The sequence below is a fragment of the Monodelphis domestica genome, chromosome 1 (assembly GCF_027887165.1).
Source record: "Monodelphis domestica isolate mMonDom1 chromosome 1, mMonDom1.pri, whole genome shotgun sequence".
NCBI classification, from domain to species: domain Eukaryota; kingdom Metazoa; phylum Chordata; class Mammalia; order Didelphimorphia; family Didelphidae; genus Monodelphis; species Monodelphis domestica.
This window is the reverse complement of record NC_077227.1, coordinates 112,106,144-112,124,761: the sequence shown is the minus strand read 5'-3', so window position 1 is coordinate 112,124,761 and position 18,618 is coordinate 112,106,144. Positions and strand designations below refer to the sequence as shown.

At 34.3% G+C, this 18,618-nt stretch overlaps 2 protein-coding genes across 6 annotated transcripts in view; one reads left to right on the top strand and one right to left on the bottom strand.

Annotated features, from left to right (window-relative positions):
• Positions 1-18,618, top strand: part of LOC100022188 (glutathione S-transferase omega-1-like) — a 193,371-nt gene that overhangs the window by 60,697 nt on the left and 114,056 nt on the right. For both annotated transcript variants that reach the window (XM_056804398.1, XM_056804401.1), the window contains one exon: positions 12,012-12,094. The gene's annotated coding sequence lies outside the window, so the exon portion shown is untranslated. The remainder of the gene's footprint in view (positions 1-12,011; positions 12,095-18,618) is intronic.
• LOC100028437 (cilia- and flagella-associated protein 43) overlaps positions 1-18,618 on the bottom strand; it is a 161,116-nt gene that overhangs the window by 40,957 nt on the left and 101,541 nt on the right. For 3 of the 4 annotated variants that reach the window (XM_007479064.2, XM_007479059.2, XM_007479056.3), the window contains 6 exons: positions 18,216-18,293; positions 17,431-17,556; positions 11,290-11,394; positions 2,931-3,047; positions 1,330-1,554; positions 204-410 (listed from right to left, as the gene is read on the bottom strand). In XM_007479064.2, the coding sequence (XP_007479126.1) occupies positions 204-410; positions 1,330-1,554; positions 2,931-3,047; positions 11,290-11,394; positions 17,431-17,556; positions 18,216-18,293 (858 nt within the window). The remainder of the gene's footprint in view (positions 1-203; positions 411-1,329; positions 1,555-2,930; positions 3,048-11,289; positions 11,395-17,430; positions 17,557-18,215; positions 18,294-18,618) is intronic. The other variant, XM_007479061.2, reaches the window with a different exon arrangement.

The following is an 18,618-nucleotide window of genomic DNA, read 5'->3' as shown; positions in this document are numbered from 1 at the left end:
GCATTACTGGTCTCTAAGCCCCAAGATTATTTTTAATGGATGAGGGCAAGACCCTTACTTTCTTTGAGTCTCATTTTCCTATTTAGAATAGGTGGAGTACTTGGAACTATGCCATAAAACTGTTGTGAGGAAAATTTTTTTTAAACTGTAAAAAAACTTTTTTAAACTGTAAAACATATATATATATATACGTAAATATATACCTCATGATCTTCTACAACTAGCATCCTCTCTGGATTTTCACAGACTTCAAGTTCTGGTTGCCAGATCCTTTCTCTAAGGTTGAGATCATCAATAATTCTACCAATATTTACATTTCTTTCCTTCACTCGTGCAATTTCCAAATTCTTTTGTCGATGTGCATTAGTAAATTCCTTATTGAAATTAGTTTTGATATTATAAATAATGTCCTGAAATATTACATATGTTATAGGTTACTTCTTTATAGGTAGTATCATTCTATATAAGTCTTAATAATTCTTCACTCTATCTCTACTCTAAATTCATCCTACAAATCACTACCATCTTAATCTTCCTAAAATATTGCTTTAAGTAAAATACTATATAAAAGGCACTGTCAGAAGATCTTTATTCTTTTATGAACTATGATCTTAAACAAATCACTTCATTCTCTGGACTTCACTTTCCTCGTTTATATAATTAGAAAATTTGGACTAGATGATCGCCAAAGTAATTTCCAGCTTTGAAATTCAGATTCACATATCTTCTGCTCAAAATCCTTCAGTGGCTCCCTATTCTTCTAAGAGCTTTTTTTGTCTATCTAACATTAAAATTGAAATAGCCCTTTTAGAAGGGGAATTTAGAACAAAGATATAAAAATAGCATTTAACATTATTTGTGATACTAATATGAGGCAGCTAGGTGGCACAGTGGATAGAGCACTGAGCCTGGAGTTACAAAGAACAGAGTAGCCTCAGACAAATACTAGCTCTATGATCATAGGCAATTCACTTAACTTCTGTTTCAGTTTCCTCAATTGTAATAATGGGGACAATAACAGTATTTACCTCACAGAGTTGTTATGAATATCAAATGAGAATATTCATAAAGTGGTTAGCATAGTTTCTGGTACTATATAAATACTCATTCCTACCTCCCTAATACAATATGTTCTTATGTATCATAGTAGAGTACTGTAATATAACCCTAAGGATATTTGGGGAGGGAGAAAGAAAAGTTGAATTATAGTATATGTTAACACTTAGCACATAAGAGAATATAATTTGATTTGTATCTTAATCAAGTATGTGATCCAAGAAAATACTTTACAAGGGAGCTTTACTGATTTGGAAGAGGAAAATAATTCACCTTCAGTAGTATTATCTGGTTGATTTTCTCTTCTCTGGTATGAAGTTCTAACTGGCTATATAACAAACTTGTGTCTTCAAGAAGCTCATAACTCAAGCTGCCAAATAAATAATTGAGAAAGCCGCTCTCTTTTATTTTTGGTTCCTCTTCTTCTTCCTCCTCCTCCTCCTCGATTTCATGTCTTTTTAAAGCTGTGGGTAAAACTTCTGCAATTTCCTTCCGTAGCTTTGTATGGATAAACACAGTACATTTACTATTAAGTCTTACTTGTATCTCTAAAGGGAAATCTGGTAACAACATAATTATTCCAAAAATTATTTTAAGGCTTTAAATTTTGCTGTCCAGATGGTATTCAAGATTAAAACTCTTACAGAAGAGATTAAGCCTAAACATTATATGTATATATATATATATATATATTTGTATATAATTTTTGAATTATGTTGGCAGGATTATTGTCCATGTACATATTTTAAGATGGGTCTTATTATGTAATTATGAAAAAATATATCCTGATAGTTTGTACTTTATATAGGAATTCATATAGTGATATAAAAGTTGAACAGTAGGGATAAAATATTATTTTATTTTACATTTTAGAAACTATACATGAAATATGCTTGACATCCTCTTAGTACCTTGCATTACATCAAGTGGTGTGGTACTTTTTTAGGTCTGATTATTCTTTTGGTATACCAAGTAGGGGAGGTGGCTAGAAGATAGTGTTAATGAGATCATGGCTATGTATTATAACGTATATAGGCCAATTATTTTTCTATGGAGAAATACAATCTTTCATAGTAACCAAATGTATTCTGCACTTGTCTAATGTCTTGAAAATGCATAACCACTGTTCTGATCATGAGGGACTGTGTATGGCTAAAGGTAACCCCTCATCACTATTAGGGAAAAAATTAAAGTCTCATGTTCTATGATCATTCATCTTCTTATGTGAAGGACAGCTATGAATATTTACAAGGACATATTCATTAGAAGAGATTTGGCAGGTAAGTAGAAAACTAGACCTGGAGTCAAGAAGGCCTTAATTCAAATCCAGCAGTAGATACTCATTGTGTGACACTGGGCAAGCCTTTTAGCCTTTGTCTACTTCAGTGTCTATCTGTAAAATAGGTTAATAATAGCACCTGCCTCCCAGCATTGTTGTGAGAATAAAATAAAATAGCATATGTAAAGCACTTTGCAAACCTTAGAGCACTATATAAATGATAGCTTTTAATAACTAATATATGGACAAAACTTTTAATTTTATTGGTATCAGACTTTCCAAGTAAGGAAACTCTACCAGTATGTCATCTTCTCAGCAACTTAGAGCCATACAGAGTTGCCCATACATGCTTTTTTTTAAAAAATGACTTTTCCCAGATCCCACAGCTAGTATGTGAGAGTTGCAGGGCATGAACCCCAGTTTTCCTACCTTGGAGGCTGTGACTCTCCACTCTACCACCCGATCATTCATTAGAATTTATTACATAAAGTAGAAATATTAGCAAAAGCAATATTTCAACATCTCTTCCCTTGTATTTCAATTAAAATCTGCATCAAGACTTGAATTAAAATGCATCAGATATTAAAAACCATACTTGATATTCAGCTATTTCAATCTTCCTTAGCTGAAAAACTCTCTCCAGTTCTTCCAGCTCTTCTGGATTGCGTTCTTTCATTGGGAAATTTTTAACCTCCAAACAGTTATGAAAGGACTTGACAAATATAAAAACAAAAGAGTAAAAATATTTTCAGTTAAATTGTGAAATAGTCTAACAAGTAACAGTAAGGTTCAGTGTTTTAAAAATAATAATCTACCCAGCAAAAATGAGTATAATCCTAAAGGGAGAAAAAGTTGACATTTAATGAAATAAGAAAACTTTCAAACATACCTATAAAAGACCAGAGCTGAATAGAAAATATGACATTCAAACAAAAGGCTCAAGAGAAGCACAAAAAGGTTCAATAAAATCAAACTTTATATTATTTTATGAGATGATAGGTGTAACTCCCAAGTATTTTAAAATTGTTAGGACATTTAAAAAATTTTACATAGAGGCCATGGGTATGAGTTACTTACAGTGGAACATTCTCCAAAAAAAACCCCAAAGAGGTGAAAAAGAGGGATGCCTTGGGAGAAGGGGGAAGGCAGTGATAGAATGGGAAAAATTTTCCCAAATAAGAGGCATACAAGGAAGATCTTTTATAATGGAGGAAGGAGGCACAGTCAAGAAGGCAGCTTAGGAGCACCAAATGCCCAAACTCTCCCACAATTCTTCCATATCAATATTTGTAATGCATTTCAAGGAAAACAGAAACCCAAACCCAGCAGGAAGAAGTCATAGGACTCTCCTGTTCAAAACAACTTGAAAGGTAGGTACAGAGAGTCTATTTTCACAGGATAAGAGAGAGACTAGCACCCATTGAGACCTGCAAAAAGATGGGTTGTCAGTGGGAGCCCCAGGCGGAGGCTACAGCCATGAGTGAACACCTCTGACCCACCACACAAGGTCCAGGACTTTGACAAGGGCAGGCAGGGAAGAACTTGGAGGGGTCACTTGGCTGTACACCCTTGGCCCTGCTGGCTACAGTGAAGAATTTGCCCCAGGGTGGGCTAGCTCAGCAGGTTAGCTTAACTGGTTAAAACTGATATACCAGCAAAGGATTCAGAAAAGAGAGGATTTGGCCTCAGGGCATAGAAGCTCAAACACTCTGGTTCAGCAAATCAGCAGAAGAGTAAGTTTATATATTTCATAGGATGGGGAAAATAAATAAAGGAAAATAAAATGGGTAAATAAGTAAAAAAAGAAAGCTACAGTTGAAAGCTTCTATGGGGGTAAGGACCAAAGAACTGAATGAATGAATGAATGGAAGAGGATGAGATCCAGGGAGCACCTTGCAAAGCCTCAAAGAAAAAAACAAAACAAAACCAGGGAACTGGGTGCAGGCTCTGGAGGAGCTCAAAAAAGAAATAAAAAAAAATCAAATAAGACAGGTTAAAGAAAAATGGTAAAATGGAGGGAGGGGAAATGGAAAAATAAGGGGCTGGAGCAGAATGTAATACACAGGGGGCAGCTGGGTAGCTCAGTGCATTGAGAACCAGGCCTAGAGACGGGAGGTCCTAGGTTCAAATCCGGCCTCAGCCACTTCCTAGCTGTGTGACCCTGGGCAAGTCACTTGACCCCCATTGCCTAGCCCTTACCACCCTTCTGCCTTGGAGCCAATACACAGTATTGACTCCAAGACGGAGGGTAAGGGTTTAAAAGAAAAAAAGAATGTAATACACATCAACTAAAGTAGAAAAGATAGGGTTTATAGTTATGATCTCAGACAAAGTGAAAGCAAAAACAGACCTATTTAAAAGAAATGATCAGGGTACCTACATTATGCTAAAGGGTACCATAGACAATGAAGCAATCTAAAAAAAATTACAGCAAATTTCTCTAAAAAAGGTCATCAAATATATACTGAGCATTGAATTGAATCAAATGAATGAAAATAAGAGCCATTCCCCAATTGATAAATGATCAAAGTATTATAAACAGGAAGTTTTCAAAAGCAATCAAAGCTATCTTTAGTCAATATGAAAAAATTCTCTAAATCACTAATGATTAGAGAAATACATATTAAAACAACTCTGAGATACGAACTTACACATATCAGAAATGACAAATTATTCAGCCAATTTCTTGTTTGTTTTTTGTTAATTTGTTTTGGTTTGAAAAGATGCATTAGCTACCAAATAACTTCCTAAATAATTGGTGAATCAAAGAACAAATCATAGAAACCTTGGTAATTTCCTTAAAGTTAATGGCAGCAGTGAGACTGCATACTAAAATTTTTGGGATTTGGTCAAAATATTTAGAGAAAAATTTATATCTCTGAAAACATCAAGAAAAAGAGAAAACTGATGCTCAACAGAAAGTTGAATTTGCAACTAAACAAACCAGAAAACCAACATTTTTTTAAAAGCTATAACTAAACACTGAAGTAGAAACCCAGAAAAATAAGTGTTTAACTAAAGTGAAAGCAAAAGTAACAATAGTAAATTAATAAAAATAAAAATAATAAATGAATGAATGAATGAATAAGTAAAAATAATAAAAAATAAATTAGTAAACAAATAAAAAATAAATTAAAAAGGAGCTGGTGTTTTGAGACCTATAAGTACCAAATTTCAAAATATGTAATAAAGAAGTAGTCATTAAAATGATTTAGTATTGATTAAAAATAGGTAGATCTGTGGAATAGATTAGATAAGTAATATTCCAAATCAAATTAACACAGTATCTTAGTGTTTGATAAATTCAAACACTTCAGTCTGGAATAAGTGGAACACACTAGACTGAGAACTCATTATTTAAATAAAAACTACTGGGAAATCTAGAAAATGGTCTCATAGAATTTAAGTATAGACTAATATCTCACATTGCATACCAAGAGAAGTTCCAAATGACTACATAAGTTAACCATAAAGGGTGACTTCATAAACATATTAAAAGAGTAAAACAGATTCAATTTTTTTAGAATGAGAGGCATTGTCCAATTGATAAGAGTCTAGGATAAGAATAGATGGTTTCCTAATAAATCAAAATTATTGATAACCATATGAAAAATGCTCCAAATCATTCATAATTAGAGAAAATAAAGAAAATCTAATGTCCTACCTCACATCCATAAGATTGATAAAGTTGCTTTAAATAAAAAAGTAAATTGGGGAGGGGCAGCTAGGTGGCTCAGTGGATTGAAAGTCAGGCCTAGAGACAGGAGGTCATAGGTTCAAATCTGGCCTCAGATACTTCCTAGCTGTGTGACCCTGAGCAAGTCATTTAACCCCATTAAATTTAAAGGGTTAAATACACAGTATTGAGTCTAAGGCAGAAAGAAGGTAAGAGTTTAAAAAAAAAAGGAAAATGACATGTTGGAGGAGCTGCAGGAAAATTTGTACCTTAATGTGCTATTTGATAGCATTATGAATGGTTGTGCCATTCTGGAACACAATTTGGAATGATGCCTCCAGAGTAGTTAACTATGCATGCCCTTCGGCAATACCACTAGCTATCAGGTTTTTATTCCCAAGAGATTAGAGAAAGAGCACAAACATATTTGTAGTAGTTTTTTTCAGTGTGAAAGAACTGGAAACTAAGGGGGTCCATGAATTGGGTAATGAATGAATAATACTATCACCATGTAGAGAACAGATTCAGAGAAACCTGATGAAGACTTGTATGAATCGAAACAATAAACAGAACAAGGAAAATAATTTGTTTTTTTTTTATAATTTATGCATTATAAATATAAATAATTTTGAAAGAATTGTTTATTCTGATCAACACAATAACTAAGAATCCAGAGGATTCATGGTGAAATGTGCTATTTCCAGATAGAGAGGTGATAGATTCAGGCTATAGTCTGAAATATATGTTTTTGAACTTGGCCAGTATTAGAATTAATTGTACTCGACTGCATATTTGTTACAAGAATTATATTGGTTTTTTTCTTTTAATGAGGGAAAATGTAGAGGGGAAGTTGATTTTCGTTAATTATAAAAATAAATGTATTTTTGGAGTGAACCACAGGAAAAAAAAAAGATCGGCATACAGCGATGTGGACTTTGTTGAGATAATATGAAATAAAATTTTAATGCTATCCACATTCCAGCTGAACTGACCTATTTGTTACTCCTTAAACACAACAATTCGTGATAGCTCCCCATTTCTTAGCACAGGTTAGAATAGCATGCCTGGAATGCTCTCACTGTTAAAATTTGGAATCCTTAATTCCCTTCAAGTTTCAGCTAAAGTATCATCATCTTCATCAGGCCTTTCTAGGCTCTCAGTCATTAGTACTCCCTGCCCCTCAAAATTATTTTGTATTTTGTGTCTACTTTACAGTATATATGTTGCTGCTCTCTTTTACAAGGCAGGTTCCTGGAAGTCAGGGACAATTTTGTTTTTCTCTTTATATCCCCAATGCCTAACATCCATTGCTTCACTGGATCATAAATTTAGAATAGAAAAGACATTAGAGGAAAATGAATCTTCTACCATCTTTTTATAGATGAGGAAACTAAGTCCCAGAGAAGTTAAATGTCTTTTCCAGGGTGACAGGGCTGTTAAGCAGTATTTGAACTAAGGTAATTTACTGTACCATGCTGCCTTTAAAACACATTATATTTAAAATATGTTTGTTGCATGGCTTTGAGTTGAATCTGTTATCTATTGACCCATATATCTTTTCTTGTTGTTATAAAAATCTTTATGAAAATGATTTACATAAAAATTGAGAATATCCTTCATGAATATGACAAGAGAAGAGGCAGGCAAAGCAATATAACATGATGTCACTGTGTAGTTTTCTTTAAATGTTTCTGTTGTCTGAATTTTGTTTGAATCTTATGTGCTTAGCTATGTTGCAAGGTCTCCAGATTCTTAGGTATAAAGTACATCATGGATCAGGTGACAATCCTTATGACTTACATCATAAGACTATATACAACTGCATCCTGGACAAAACCTCTTTCCTATCCTCTTTGGGCATGTCTATGTCAAATGCCATGGGTCTTTGAGAAAGGGTCACTGTAAACAGTTTCTTAGTATATATAAAGATTGAATTAGTTTTCTGGGAGAAGTTTGTTAAAGACAAATATCCATATGAAGAATAGTTGTAAGTATTATCATGGAAAAGAAGAAGATCAGAGAGAAAAACATTGGGGATATGTTAAAATAGAGATCTTAATGGATCAATGTATAAAGAGACTTAATGAAGAAGACTTATAAGTGGTAGGAGAATTATATTCTGCTCTGATCAAGTAATGTTTTGAACTTCAGGGGATATCATTTTCAACAATGAAAGGACTGTCACATTTTTAACATCAATGGATATTGATTATTTGAGATAGCTTATTCTATTCATTATAGAGATAACTTGTTAAGAGAAGTCACCCTTCCCTAGTAAAATATTCATGCAAAAATTTTAAATAAAATACTAGCAAGGAAATGACAACAATATATCACTATGTGACCAGGTAGGATTTATACCAGGAATGTAAGGCTAGTTCTATATTAAGAAAACTATCAACATAGTTGACCACATCAACAATAAAACCAACAGAAATAACATGATTATCTCAGTAGATGCAGAGAAAGCTGCAAAATAAAACGTCCATTTGTATTAAAAAACCTAGCGAGTATAGGAATAAATGGAACTTTCCTTAAAATGAGAATATCTATCTAAAATCATCAGCAAGCACTATAATGATAAGCTAGAAGGCTTCCTATTAAGCTCAGGATAAAGCAAAGATACCCATTATCAGCACCATTATTCAGTATTGTACTAGAAATGCTAGTTATAGAAATAAAAGAAGTTGGAGGAATGAGAATAGACAATGAGGAAACTAAACTATCACTTTTTGCAGATGATATGATGGTATACTTAGAGAATTCTAGAGAATCAAATGATTTAAATAATTAACAACTTTAGCAAAGTTGTGATATAAAATAAGCCCACATTAATTGTCAATATTTCTATATATTACCAATGAAATCTAGCAGCAATAGATAGCAAGAGAAATTCCATTTAAAATAATTCTAGACAATATAAAACACTTGGTGGTCTACATGCCAAGAAATTGAGGAATTACATGAACATAACTACAAAGCAGTTTTCATACAGATAAAGTCATATATAAACAACTGGAAAAAATGTTAACTGCTCATGAGTAGACTGAGTCTAAATAATAAAGATAATAATTCTACCTAAATCAATTTATTTATGCAGTGCCAAACCAATCAAACTGCCTCAAAATTATTTTATAGAACTAGAAAAAATAATAATGAAATTAATCCGGAAGAACAAAAGGTCAAGAATATGTGAATTAATGAAAAAAATATGAACTATCCTAGCCATACCAGATCTCAAACTGGACAAAGTAATAATCATCAAAACAATTTGGTCCTGGCTAAGAAATAGAGTATTAGGTTAGTGGAAGAGATTAAACACACAATATATATTAATAAATTATCACAGTAATCTAGTGTTTGAGAAACCCAAAGATCCAAGCTTTTGAGACAATAACTTAGTATTTGATAAAAACTGCTGGGAAAACTGGAAAACAGTATGGCAGAAACTAGGTATAGAACAGTATCTCACATCATATACCAAGGTAAAGTCAAAATGGGTACAGGATTTAGATACAGAAGGCACCATCTGCAAATTATGGGAGCATGGAATAAGTTACCTGTTAGATCTATGGATAAAAGAAGAATTTATGACTAAAGAGATAGCATTTTGAGATGTAAAATGGATTGTTTTGATCATATTAGAATTAACAGAAAAAACCAATGCAATCAAGACTAGAAGGGAAACATAAAGCTGGGAAAAATGTTTTTTATAAGTTTCTTTGGTGAAAGCTTTAATTCTACAATATATAGGAACTGAATTAAATTTATAAGTTTATGAATCATTCCCCAGTTGATAAATGGTCAAAGGATAAAAACAGGTAGTTTTTCAGATGAAGAAATCAAAACTACCTATAATCGTATGAAAAAATGTTCTAAATCCCTATTAAAAAACAAATAATCCTTACCTTCCACCTTAGAATTAATACTGTGTATTGGTTCCAAGGCAGAAGAGCAGTAAGGGCTAGGCAATGGGGGTCAAGTGGCTTGCCCAGGGTCACACAGCTGGGAAGTGTCTGAGGTCAGATTTGAACCCAAGACCTCCTGACTCTAGGCGTGGCTCTAAATCCACGGAGCTACCCAAGCTGCTCCCATCTAAATCACTATTGATGATAAAATTTAAAACAACTCTAAGGTACAATATAATTTCTAGCAGATTGTAGATAAGAAAAAAAATTTTTGAAGAGGACGTGGGAAAACTGGGACACCAATGGGCTGCAGGGGAACTGTGAACTAATCCAACCATTCTGGAGAGCAATTTGGAACTGTGTCCAAAGTATAGAGTTGCATACTCATTGATTCAGCACTAGTACTCTGTCTGTATCCCAAAGAGATTTTAAAAAAAAAAGAAGGGAAATGACCTATTTGAACAAAAATGTGTATCACACCTCTTTTTGCGGTGGCAAAGAATTGGAAATTGAGGGAATACTCATCAGTTAAAGGATGGCTGTGAACAAGTTGTGGTTTATGATTGTGATGAAATACCATTGGATTATAAGAAATGACAAGCAGGATGATTTCAGAAGAACCTGGAAAGATTTTACATCTTTATATATATGTGTGTGTGTGTGTGTGTATGTATATATATATCTTTATATATCTATAAAGATGTGTGTATCCACACATATGCATTAGCAGAGTGAAGTGAGCAGAACCAGGAGATCACTGTGTTCAGGAACAATTTTGTTTGATGGTCAACTCTGAATGGCTTAGCTATCAAGTATGCAAAGATTCAAGGCAATTCTAAAGGACTGGTGAGGAGGAAATGCTATTCATTTCCAGGAAAAGAACTGATGGAGTCTGAGTGAAGATAGAAGCATTCTATTTTCCACATAATTTTCTTCATGTGTTCATACAAATGCACAAATATACACATATGTATGTATATTATGTATATATGTACACATACATGAATGTACATATCTATCTGAATAAATATGTATATGTGTATATATACACATCTCTATAGATATACAAATATATGTGCATATGTTTGTGTTTATATATACAAATATATGTGTATACATACACACACATATATATCTAGATATCTTTTCCCACAAGACCAATGTGGAAATGTTTTGCATGATTACATAAGTATAATCTATATCAGTTTGTTTGCCATCTTAGACAGGGGAGGAGAAATAGAAGATTGAGGGAAGGAGAGAATTTGGAATTCAGAAGTATTAGAAAGTGAATGTTAAAATTGTTTTTACATGTAATTAAAGAAAAAAATAAAATGCTATAGGAAAAAATATAAGAAAAAAAGAATAGTCACCTTAATTGATGTGCCTTTTGTTTTCATGGAGTCCCAGCATTCTTCTTTCAAAACGTGACATAAAAACTTCTTTGCTAGATTGTCCATTTCTGCTTCCTTTTTCAACTTTAAGAAAAAAAGAAAAGGAAAATGTTAATTGTTTCAGAATGGCCTAATATGTAAAATTAAAAACTTATCAGTTATTTGCATTAATATATATTTTTAAACAAGAAGCCCATCTATAAATAATATTTCAGTTTTTTGGAAGTTTCTATAGGTAAGAAATTCTTTGTTGTTGTTCAGTCGTTTCAGTCGTGTCCAACTTTTGTCCCTATTTGGGTGTTTTTTTGGTAAAGATATTGGAGTAGTTTGTCATTTCCTGGTCCAGCTTATTTTACATGTGGCACAAGTATCTGAGGCCAGCTTTGCACTTTGCACTAGATGGATGAGTCTTCCTGCATTCAGCCCAGGCACTTTATCCACTGCACTACCCAGCTGCCCTTTTTTAGCTAGGCTGCCTTTGGGGTGACAGCATTGTGGGGTCCACCCCTGAAGACTTGCTAGCTCAGTACGATGTGTCCTAGCTTGTGCTTCACTTTCACTAGACCTATTAGTGAGTTTTACATTTGTGTGGAATAAAAATGAGTCATTAGTAGCATATTATTCACAATTATGGTTAGCTTTAGAATTAAAGGTGGTCGTGATCATTTCAGAATAATTATTCCTGTCACTCTCCTATATAGATGAGCTCAGCTAAGTTCTTCAGGGAAGAGAGAAAAGAAGCCTATAACAAACCAAACAAATAGCAGAGGCAACCTCTCTGGAAGTGAGTAGACCCTCCCCCCTTCCAATTCCCCACACACTACACTTGCTGTGTCCTTCAAGCCTGTGCCCAGTGGCTCTGGAGAGCACATTCTCATCCAGCCCCCCACAGGCATCTCTGCCAGCCTGGCAAACGTACCTAGATCTCTTTAGTGCCCCAGCCCCTCTCACCTGGTACTGTGCTGGCCCAAACCCTCCTCCAAGCTGCTCGCCACCTGCTAGTGGACATGGGCAACTGGGTCCAACCTTCTGCTCTCCAGGGTTTGACTGGGCAGGGGTGGGATAAGGAGACCACAGAAGGGAGACTTAAAATGTGAAGGTTTGTAAATAGTATATCTATGTCCGTGATATTGTTGAAGCAGAACTTCAGTCCGTTTACTTTTTAGGCTTACTTTTTTTCAAGTCCTTCTGTGCAAACTGTGCTTTTAGTGTGAATGTTGCAGAGAGTCTGGGGCAGAGGTGAAAAGAGAGGGAGACAGGCTGGTTGCTCTTTCTCCCATGCCCAGGCTCGTGTGCCCTTTTGGTCAATTTAAATACAATTATTTGTAGATCTCAAAAAAAAATTCCCCCCTCCTTTTTTTTTTATTAGTACTTCCTCAAAAGTGGCCAAACACCTTTCCTTTTCTTTGTTATTGTTTCTCAATTGACTTGCAATCGGACATTTCAGAGGTTAATAAAATGAAGTCTCAAGGAAAATTACTGTACAGAGAACCCCATGGAGCCTAGAAGATACAGTAAAATTCTCCCATGGGAATAAAACTCCTCTGTCTAGAAAATGGTTCCATGATGGTGACCCTGGTCTTAGACATTCCTGAAACCTGAGTCAACTAGGACAGGGAACCAAAAAGGGGGAAGGAGTATGTCGGATAAGAAACCAATGATTCACATACAGGTGGTGAACTCAAGGTAACCATTGGATAGATTTCCTATAAATTAAGGATTTTCTTTATAAGCCAATGGACATGACTGGGAAATAGCCAGCAATGTTCCCTGCTGCCTGCTCTTTCTCTAATACGGGCTGCCTCCTATCAAAATTTCCTGTCTGCTCATTGGAATGATCTCTTTTTTTGGCTAGAATGTAGAATATATATATGAAGATAATAAAAGAGCAGAGAAGCAGAGTAGTGATAGATCTTGGAAGTGGAAGGTCTTGAGCCTCATAAAGAAGCTCTTAACTGTAGTCTGTAGGCAATGAGAAATCTCTGAAGTGTTGCTTTTTGCTTTTTTATTAGATGAATAATATTACCATATTAAGTAGAATGAAGGATGAACTAGAAAAGACAGAGAGTAGAGAAGACAGACTAATTAGGAGCTTAAATATAGCTAGTAACATGTCTATTTTAAGTTCTAATGACAATATTATATTCAGATATATAACCGAAAATAAGAAAAAAGAAATGAGTTTATAAGATGAAACAAAAAGATTACAAATGATTGCACATAGATAAATTATTATTTACTAAGTATTAATATTCTGACCTAAAATATGTATGTTGATTTTTAACATAGTATTAACTACATTATCTTTGCTTTGTGATACTTTGGGGCATTATTTTGTCTATAATTTATACTTATTGCTACTTTTGTCTTTAGCTACTTATAGTTTTATAGTCAATGTATAGATTGTTCTTTTTGGTTCTGTTTTCTTGGCTCTGAATCATTTAACACAAACTTTCCTATATGTCCTTGAATTCATCATATCTCATAATTTCTTATGGCACAATAATAGTTCATTACATTGCTATATCATAATTCAGGTAGCCATTATTACAGTGATTTGATATTTATTATGGCTCCAGTCATATCTTGTTGTGAAAGGTCTTTTTTTTTTCTCTATCAGTGTTTTCCTTCGGTTCCCAGTTCCTAATTGGGTCAAAAGTTTGCACCTTTTCATATCTTTTGTTATATGATTTAATATTATTTTCCAAAAAAGACCAGGAACAATTCCCATCCCCACCAATAATGTATTGTTTATTTATTTGTCACAGTCACAACAATGAATTTTGTTGATTTTTATTATATCCAAAAAGTTGTTGAGTCTTATTGTTTCTATCTCCACAATGATCTCTTATCTATTCTACTCACAGAGCTACTACCTTACTTCAGACCTTCATCACCTCTTATCTGAAGTAGGCTATGGATTATAGTAATTCTAATTGTTCTCTCTGCATCCAGTCTTTGTTCTTCTCTGGTCCATCCATACCCAATAGCCAAAATGATATTCTCAAGCACAAATCAGTCAACCAGTTTGCTCTGTTTAATTATGTCATTCCCTTTATTAAAAAAAATTCCCATTCCTCCTTATTTGACGTTTAAAGCTTTTCATAGCCATAGCCTATTTTCCCCAGACTTATTGTAAATGATTTTTTAACACACTTTATGTTCTGGCCAAAATGGAATATTATTTATTTCTTCAAGATGGATTGCTGTTTGTAGTACAAAATCTATTTTCATGTATCCCCAGTCCCAAAATCCATTGATATGGAACTCTACTTATTAGTGAAGATTGCACCCTGTGGCTGGGTAGAGATGGCAAGAGCGAGAAAGCTTCAGGCTTCTACTCTTCTTTGGAACTTCTTCAGGCTGGAGAGTATCTTCATACTCTAGAGCCCCTTTGGATGCCTTCAGTTTCCAGTTTTGAGAAAGAAGATGAAAGAGGCTAACCTTACTTCAGGCCACTCAAGGCAAAGATTCCAGGGAGAAGCTGACATGAGAGGACCTGGCAGTCTCCATCAATGTCTCCATTCCCAACTTGCCACTCTAGAGACTTCAGCGAGCTCCCCCCTGGGTGGGATATGGGGCTCTCTCCCTCTCTTCACTGAACAGTTACCTTGTACCCAATGGAAGGGCTCTTTCAATCTGTATTGTTAGGCATTTATCTTTATACTTACTTTTTCTGACTTCCATTTTGCCACTGACTTGGATAAATGGGTTTCTTGGCTAATTGCTATGTGTATGTTCATTGTGGAACTAGCATCCAGTGGAAAGGGAGTCAGGTCTTGGATATAAAGTTTGGTGTCTTTTTTCTCTGGTAATGAACAGTGATTAGAAGTTAGATTGAAACTGAAAATCACATGTTCTAATTAAATTATATTTAAGGGAGAAAATAGATCTAATTCTAGGCCTTCATTCCTTCTCTTTTGTGAGAGCAGAATGGCCAAACTGTCTGGTCTCAACTTCCTCCTGGCAGCAAATAAGGGGGGGGGTTAGGGTAGGGGTGGGAAAAAGGCTAGAAATACCAATTATGATATTTTTATGAATGAAATGAGAATACTTGGGGGGGAAATGGAAAATAAATGAGAGCTACAGAGCAAAGAATTGGAAAGGAAATTAACAGCTTAGCATAACAGGTATAAAACCTTGCCAAGGAACAAGTGTAGACTAGTATTATTAGACCAGGATACTTCTTATGTCAAGGGATTAATTCTCTTGCCAGTTCTTTCTTCCATAACTCTTATTTCTTTTCCAATGTTTTTACCTCAAACACTCTCATTTAATTTATAAAATCATTTTAGCCTTTATTTTTAAAAATTATTGCTTTGTCCCTTCTAAGAATTCTAATTAAATTTCTGCCCAGGCTCTTATTTTCCTCCGATACTGGGTTCTGAGTCACATATGTTGATACTTACTTCTTCTTCTATTTTTTTTAAACCCTTACCTTCCGTCTTAGAATCAATACTAGGTAATGGTTCCAAGGCAGAAGAACAGTAAGGACTAGGCAATGGGGGTCAAGTGACTTGCTCAGGGTCACACAGCTAGAAAGTGTCTGAGGCCAGATTTGAACCCAGGACCTCCCATCTCTGGGCCTGGATCTCAATCCACTGAGCTACCCAGCTGCCCCCTTGATACTTGCTTCTAAGAAAAACTTCCTCCTTTCTTGATATACCAGAACCTTCTTATTCCAGAACTCTACTCCTCAGACTAAGTTGGATCTGGATCAAAGATCCAGAAGTAGATGGTTTATACCTACCCCTTATTGCAATGTCTTGGTATAGATTTGAGATCTGTTCTTGCCAAGTGCGCATAGCTGGAGAACTAGGCATGAGCATGAACTTGACATGGTAATGCTACTGATATGACACATTCCTCATAGACTGAAGACCTACTTGTATACCTCCTTTTTCCAGTCTAGGGTAGACAGAGGATTGACTTTTTATGGATTTCCCTGTCAGGATTTGGTCTGGCACACTTTCTGAATCTCTTTAGAGGAGATTCGTGGAGGAGAGCTCTGCTGTGCTGGTTCCTACCACTCTCCCATTTTGGTGGCATTCATCTTTTCTATGTCCACTTTTGCATTTATCTTCTACTATGGTCATCTGACTCCAATTATAATATGCTTTCCATTGTATAATTCAGACTCATGGAAATCATTTGTACTGTGAATTATAGTGAAATTTACCAAGTGGAAATATTTCTAAAAGAACAGTTTGATAGTGCTGAACTTGGAGTCAAGAAGTACTGAATTTGAATCTGTTTCAGACATTTATTAGTTATTTGATCTTGGGCAAGTTGCTTGTCTACTTCCAGCCTGTTTTCTCATTTCTAAAAGAGGCACAGTAATAATATTTACCTTATAGGGTTCTTGTAAGTATGGAATGAGATGGCAAATGTAAAACACTTTGCAAACCTGAAAGTACTTTATAAATGCTAGTTATTTTTATTACAATTATACAGAAATTTAAAAATTCAGTGAACAGAAAATTTTTGTCAATTGCCCTTGCTTCCATTTTCTTTGTATATCCTTAGAGGTTTCTTTAGAGAATTCCATTTTTGCCTCCTCATCAGAATTGTTTCCTTTTTATTTCAGAATTTCATTCTTAAAAGTTTCCTGTTCCTACTCAGCTGATATATCCTATAACACCCATGGGGTCCCAACTATCCAGTTATCTGAATCCTTTGAAATTTACTCTCCAGAAAAGTAGAATACGTGTCAAACTATGCACAAATTCTGTCTCCTTTATTATACATTCTAAGATCAAATATCCAATTCCTCCCAAAGTTTCCACCATTTTTATCCCAGAAACTATTTCTTCTCTGTTAGGGACAGTCATTGATCCAGAAATTATAATGAAATCCTGCCCTGTTCAGCCACCATATGTGGCTGATACATACTCAGAGAAACAGAGAATATCTAACTCTCCTTTATAACTCTTCTTGTACCTTGCATAGTATTATACATGTAACAAATGCTTAGTAATACTGGCTAAATGAAGGAAGCTATTATTTTTATATCCCACTTAAACCTAAAGTTTTTTCTAAGTAAATTGGAAAAGTTCTCATTTTGCCCCTTCTTTCCTTTTAATATATTAAAAATGGTACTTCAAATAGATTCTCAAATACCTTTTCCAGTTCTTCTTCACGTTCTTCATAAAGTCTTTCAATTTCTTCAACATCTAGACTGAATTCTTTTTGGTCTAGTTGTGCAATATAATCTGCTAACTCATTTTCCATCAGCATATCCTGAATCTGAATTAAATAATAGAAAATAATGGTGAACAAATAAATAATAATAGCTTAAAATTTTTTTGAAGTCCTCCTCTCCCAGTTTCATTGGGCAAAATTCAATATTATTTACTGCCATTTACAGGATTTAACCATTAAGGTTAGTTGAGTTACTAATTTCTTAAGGTTATTGTAGTTTATTACTTATAAAATCTACTTATTAATAGACATATTTGTTGCCAAAGAATTTTTTAGTTCTACCAAATTTCCATGTGTATTCTGTTGGGTTTTGATTTTTTTAAGAAAAATATTTTCAGCTTCTTCAAGAACCTACTTCAACACAGAAATGCTGAAGAGGACCATATAATTTGGTGTCTTTGTTTCACAGAATTCATCAAAATACTTTACTAAAATAGTCTAATTTTTTTTTTATTTCCCCACATATTATATTCTTTTTTCTTCGTCATTGACATTGGTAAAGCATTCAGTGTGTTGACTTATGGGCTGAAAATGTGTGCTAACTCACTTTCTAGAATATAGAAGAAAACTGAACTTGTAAGCATAGAAGGGAGAAGAGCTGAGTAGCACACATGCCTGCCACATCATACCCATATACAGCTAAGAGGGAAATATCATTTGGGATTATAGGCATATTTTGTTAGATTGTGAATCATAACACTTACAGTTTTATTCAGAGATTTGATTCCATCTTTTAGTTGCCTCTTTTTTTCACTGAACTCTTTAGTCTCTTTTCTGATGGCCTGGAACATCAATCAATCAATCAGTCAATCAATCAATAGCATTTATTGAGTACCCACTTAGCACTACTACTACTATTGTACTCAGGGATAGGAATACAAAGAATTACATAATCTCTCCTCATAGAGTTTATATTCTAACAGGAGCCTATGACAATTACGTATATAAGGTTATACAGAATACATAGAAAAATGCATACAGCTAAATACAAAGTAGAGAGGGAAAACACTAGCAGTTGCGGCAAGGAGAATTGGGACAAGTTTCATGTAGAAGGTGGTGTTTGATTGACATATTTGAAGAAGAAAGATTCTCAGAGGTAGAGGTGGA